General features: G+C 45.6%; 1 protein-coding gene across 3 annotated transcripts in view; it reads right to left on the bottom strand.

Moving 5' to 3' along the window:
* Positions 1 to 236: 236 nt before the first annotated feature.
* The window catches only part of Ep400 (E1A binding protein p400), a 106,952-nt gene continuing 101,188 nt past the window's right edge, over positions 237 to 6,000 (bottom strand). For 2 of the 3 annotated variants that reach the window (XM_087578559.1, XM_087578560.1), the window contains 5 exons: positions 4,998 to 5,193; positions 4,498 to 4,622; positions 3,902 to 4,048; positions 2,745 to 2,822; positions 237 to 1,870 (listed from right to left, as the gene is read on the bottom strand). In XM_087578559.1, coding sequence (XP_087434685.1) covers positions 1,598 to 1,870; positions 2,745 to 2,822; positions 3,902 to 4,048; positions 4,498 to 4,622; positions 4,998 to 5,193 — 819 coding nt within the window. In that variant the 3' untranslated portion in view covers positions 237 to 1,597. 3 annotated transcript variants of the gene reach the window in all.

Genomic DNA, 6,000 nt, shown 5'->3' with positions numbered 1-6,000 from the left:
CTTGATAGCTCTAAGCAGAAATGAAGCATTGTTTTTCTGGTGTCATCTGATCATCTAAGGGTAGAAGGGGAACTATGCTCATATGGTCATTCCTACTCCCTGGTGCAGTCCTGTTGCCAGATAGCTCAAAACATTGGCCATGACGTTGGAGCAATACAAACTTTGGTGCCAACATTGCTCCTTTAAAAAACATCCTTAAGCCAAACAGTGGTCTGTGAAAGACAGAACAAGAAAGGTGTAGAAAGGTTATTTATTAGCCTTTGCTTAGTAGGACACCTTGTCCGTTTAAAATCCTATTCAAGTACAAATGCTTGTGTTTACAAAGTATTTACAATTTCAGTCCTGTTTCTTACATTTTTAAAAAAACACAACATCTATCTGGTTGAAAAATAAACAAAAGTAACTGCCAAAAATGAAGACGACTCTTGTTTCTCCCACCAAACACTTGGCTTGGGCACTCTGAAGGCGGCTGCCACAATGGTGTGTGCTGTTCACCAAAGAGCCCATGGACCTACAGGAACTGCTGCTGCTGCGAGCCAGGAGCCAGGTACCAGGAACCTCCAAAGCGCTTTCCCCCAACACAGCATACAAGACAGAAGGATGGGGCTTTGCCTATGAGACCGCATACAGGACCTCTTCTGTTTTTTTCAACATCTACTACTTTCCCCCCCAAGTTTCACATTAAGAGCTCAAAAGTGAGTTCTGGGTGGCATCAGAATGGAATATATTACCAAATTCCTCCCCACACAGGACACAAACAGCGGGACGGACATGGCGGCACACAACACAACCACTTCTGTCTTCCAGGCTGCAGTACTGACATAACAGCACAGGCCTCAGGCGACCCACGCCATAAAACAGGCTTCAGCACTGATGTGGAACATGGACCTTCCACACTCTGGCAAGTAGAAGGCATGGTCAGCTTGTTATGTCCATGAATGCCACATGCGACCTTGCAGTTGTAAGAAGAGTAAACACCGAGGACTCAGCTTCATTCTAACTAACCTTTTCCCTTCAACTGCAATGGCCATAACAGTACAACAGTTCAGTCAGGACATCTGAAATCCATAAAGAGCTGCCAGGGGTGGGGTGGACCAAATGAGGCCTTCCTAGGCAAATGTTAGGCTCTCCAGACTAAGGAAAAAAGTAGGGGAAAGTAGTGTTGATTTCAACTCCACCAGGCTGCTTCACCTGCCGTATCTATGTGTCCACAGCTTGTCACAAGAACACTAAAGGATCCACGGAGGTGCCTAGTAAAATGTGTCACAAACTTACTCTACAGGGATGCTATCAGCCCCAGAGCTTCATTCAAATCAAAGCTAATGTTCACTGGGGCAAGATGGATGCCTGTAACATAAGCCATATTGAGAAGGGTATATGCACTTAGAGAGAGAGGACCAGAGTGGAGGCTCTAGGAAGAGACAGGGATCTCTGATGGTCTGCCATCTCTCCTGCTGAAGGACTACAATGCATGTGCAAACAATGGTAGGATATGTAGCCCTACCAAGTACTGAGCTGTGCACACTAAGAGAAACTCACTGTGTGCACTGTCACATACACACGGGGCAGCCTTAGCACAGACCAACCAATCTCCAGCCTACTGGCATGGCGGTTTGGTGGGTGTCTTCAACCTAACAGCAGGGACTCTCATTTGCAACTTCGGCTGCTGGTTTGGGCTGTCAGAGCTGGTTGGAAGCTGTGCTGGGCTTGGGCCACCAGGGGTCTGCAGTGATGCTGAGGCTGTGGTCACCACCTGCTGCTGGATGAGCTTCTGCTGCACTACCTGGGCTGTTGCAGTCACTGTTGGGATCATCTGTACCTGCTGCCCTGCTGCTGTTGCCTGTGTGAGCGTCACCGTCTGCGGAGAAGCCTAAGCCAAATCAGAAGGCACATGTCACCAGAGAACAGTCCTGGCAAACCTACCCCCCCATCCCCCCAGCAAAAGAACTACTGCATACACCCCATGGCCTCAGAAAAACACCAAAGGATTTTGGTCAGTGTAACATTATTTGGTTTCTTCAAGTCAGGCAGAGTGACAATCTTCTCAACATTTAAAACAAATGCTGCATCACAAGTAAAAATAGGGCTCTGGGTCACAAAGAGGTGCTGTCACTTGCCACTTTGCCTCCACCTGGATCCTATGCTTCTGACACAAGCTTACACTTCCCAGAAGCTGTAATCCTACCTTGTGAAAAAATGCCCAAGGTGCCTGCTGAGAGCAGGTTCAGGCAAAAGCCAAGTTTTTTTTTTTTTTTTTTTAATAAGATTTATTTATTCTATATAAGTACACTAAAGCTGTCTTCAGACACACCAGAAGAGGGTATCAGATCTCACTTCAGATGATTGTGAGCCACCATGTGGTTGCTGGGATTTGAACTCAGGACCTCTGGAAGAGCAGTCAGTGCTCTTAACCACTGAGCCATCTCTCCAGCCTAAAAGCCAAGTTCTTTTTTTTTTTTTTTGTTCTTTTTTTCGGAGCTGGGGACCTAACCCAGGGCCTTGCGCTTCCTAGGCAAGCGCTCTACCACTGAGCTAAATCCCCAACCCCAAAAGCCAAGTTCTTAAGCGCAGTGGTCCTGCTCTGGAAATTTCCTAGTCATTTTCCCTGAAAGCTCATCTTTTGGTGTGCATTATGAAAACCAGAAGCAATTTTCTAATCACTGGGATCCTGCTTCTGAAGGATGAAAATCACAACTTTCCAATGAATTAGGGGCACCCCACCCCCAGGTCTCTACATAGCCTACCTGCTGAGAAGCTGATGCAACTTGCTGTATACTGGCCACAGGTGTTTGTTGCTGCACAACTTGAGGGAGTTTTGCAACCTTTGACAAAACAAGGCAAGCATAAGATTCAAAATACATGTACAAATATCTCTGTTTTTTAAGCAAACATAATAGCAGGTAATATGGAGAAACAAACTCAAGTGTGCCCACCAGGATCCTAGGATGATGAAGAGCAACAAAATCATCTTCAAAAACAACCATAACTCAAGAGGATTCTAGTCCTCTTAGTAAATTTCTCTTAGTAAATTTGAACTGCAACATTAACACCCTGAGTCCTTAGTGGCACTGTGTCTTAGCCAGCCAGCTAAGTAGACCAGGAGACCTCACCAGGACAGGCACTCAGACTTCCAACTTGTTTCATCCATCATAATCAAGAGCTCACTTCTATAAAACAAAACTTCCTACCCTGTGTTCACTTCCTGTAGACATTTGTTGCAGAAGTATCTTGTCAAAATTTACTTTTTAAAAGCTGAAGCTATAGCTCAGTAATGAAAACTCGTCTCATGAAGCCATAGGTTGAATTCTCAGAATCACAAAAGCTATAAAACTTCCCCATACAGACTGTGGTGGCCCTTACAACCCCCATCACTCTGGAAGCTGAGCAGGATGATAAGTTTGAGGTCAACATGGGCTTTATATACAGCATGTTCAAGGCCAGCCTAAGCAGTATGAAACCATCTTTACACTATCTGTTTTATATTCAGATTTCTGAATCCTAAAGTCCGTGAGTCTGAAATTCAAAATGTGTGCAAACAAAGCACTCATACAAATACTTTTTTAAAAAATGTTAACAGCTAAAGCCAGAAGATAGAAAGGTAAACACATGGGAAGTAGACATAAAATCCCACCTCTAAACAAGAAGCTATTTGCAATTGTAACATGCTGGGAAAGAGAAAAATCAGTTTTTTGTTTTGTTTTTTTTTTCAATGCAGTGTCATTATCAACCACACTCCAGGATACAGTTCATAACCAGGAATATTTGGCCAAATGGATTCTGTGTCTCTGTGTGTATACACAAATCTGACTGGGAAGTCTCAGTGTCTGTCCTAGAAAGACTCTGAAAACAACAAGTATTTACAGTGCCATCTGCATGGAGTTGTACACAGTGCCAGGCTTACCTGAATCTGAGTCTGCACCTGCTGAGTCCCAGCCAGTTTCTGGGCCTGGGAGATGGGTGTAGTCAGAAACTGGGTTTTAAGGGCTGGCTGGGCAGCATAAGCAACCTTCTGCTGCGGGCCCTGAGTAGTGATCTGTTGGGTGGTTAGCTGAGGAAAAGAGACAGCAGAGGCTCAGAGCTAGGTGAAGACTGGGTTCCCTACTCAGAGCATCAGCAACTACCAAGGGCCTGCACTTCCTAGACAATACGGTCAGAACCATTCCAAGATCCTGGCATTGCCCTACCTTTCTGACATTGGGTGATACCAATGGCAGTAAGTTACTACGTACAGAAAGCATGTCAACTGCCTGAACCCACAGTCCCAGTGGAAAAATCCATACCTGGTGTCTAGCTTGAGCCCACCCACCCTACCATCATCAGTTACATAAGCATTCACCTCAAAACTGAAAGGAAACAAGAGATATTGACCACATTCGCACCTCCACCTTGAAGCCCATACCTTGTGAGGTCTGTAGCTCAACACAGCTCATTTACTCTGGACCCTCCTCCCCAGCACAAAGCTGCACTTAAGTAAAATATCACATACGGAACCCATACCTTCTGCTGGACAGCAGCCTGGCCCTGGGCAACTTGTGGCTGGATGGCCTTCTGCTGCTGGACAGCCTGCTGCTTGAGCTTCAGCAGTTGTTGGACATGTACGGGTTGGGCCACAACAGTCTGCCCTACAAGAACACCAAGTCAGTTAGGCAGGTCCTGGCAAGGGCTCCCTGCTTATTATACAGGTTCTGTTTAGAAAAGATTAAGTTCTAGAATTGACCTCTAAGGCAAACTAAGCAGACTCTAGATATACATTGTGTTTCAATTTCATAAATGATGAAACATGTGGAAAATGTCAGAATGTTAATGGTTAGAACCAAGGGCCAAAACTTGGGACTTGGAAACCTAAGAGAATTTACACTCAGCGCCCTAGGACATTATGTGTAAAGCCAGTGTTAGGACAGAGCAAGGCAGTGACCATCTCCACCAGAAAAACCTCCCTGTGTACCACATGGCCACCTGGGAAAGGCATGCAGCAAGAGGAGGCTGCAGGAAGGTACCTGCTGTTTTTTGTGGCTGTCCAATTGCCACGCTGATCCCTGCAACGTTCATAGGCAGGGTCGTGACCCCTGGCGAGGAGACCACAGCTGCTGGGACAGATACCACCGGAGGCTTTGCCAAGGCCACCTGTGCAGGCTGGGGCGTCTGAGTTTGCATCTGCCCTTGTGCCTGCAGCTGAGAAGTAGGGACTCGGGTCTAAACAGTGGAAATAACAGGAGAATCCAGAGAAATTCAGATATTGTGTGTCTTCTCTTTCCTAATTTTTATAAAACACTTTTTGACCAGAGGTCAAGAAAATTTACAAAGATGGACTAAGTGGAAAATCTAAAATCACGAGGCCAGCCCAGGGTCCTCTGCTGGCCAGTAACAGATACATGGGGACAGAATCTGTACAAGACCTTTGGGTTGTCAGCCCTGCTGCCATGTTCTGATGTCCCTAAGATCCACACACATCTCTCCCCAGTCATGTGCCACCTACATCTCCATCCTCTCCAAGGTTACTGCCATAACCACCCAGGGCTACCTGATCTACAACTTTTCCACACTGCTACCAAGTGCTTTTCTCCTTAAAGTACATTCTACAAAAGGACAGTGGAAATTAGTCAAATTTTGTATATATAGAGGTAATCCAAACAAACACACGAACAAAAAAGAAGCCTAAGAAAGTCAAAGCTGCCCACAGTAAAAGCCCACACACAGCAAAGTGGAAATGACCTTCGACTTCCTAGGCATCTCTTCCGTCTGTTCAATGTACCACATAGAACAATCACTTGTATTATGAAGCCTCTTCCCTTTACAACAATCACTTTAAAGTCTCTGATGAAAGGTTAACCTTCACTGTCAATCTGACTGGATTTAGAACTGTCCAGGAGACAACTCTCTGGGAAAGACTGTATGGAGGTTGCAGAGCAGAGAGGGGAATCAAGATGAGCCCCGAATATGGACTGGGAGCCCAGACTAAGCCTGATGAGCTGATGTCAGCATTTGTCTCCCCTTTCTCAC

This window comes from Rattus norvegicus, chromosome 12 (assembly GCF_021556685.1).
Source record: "Rattus norvegicus strain SHRSP/BbbUtx chromosome 12, alternate assembly SHRSP_T2T, whole genome shotgun sequence".
NCBI classification, from domain to species: Eukaryota; Metazoa; Chordata; class Mammalia; order Rodentia; family Muridae; genus Rattus; species Rattus norvegicus.
Note: the sequence above shows the minus strand (reverse complement) of the source record. Positions and strands in the feature narration are given on the sequence as shown.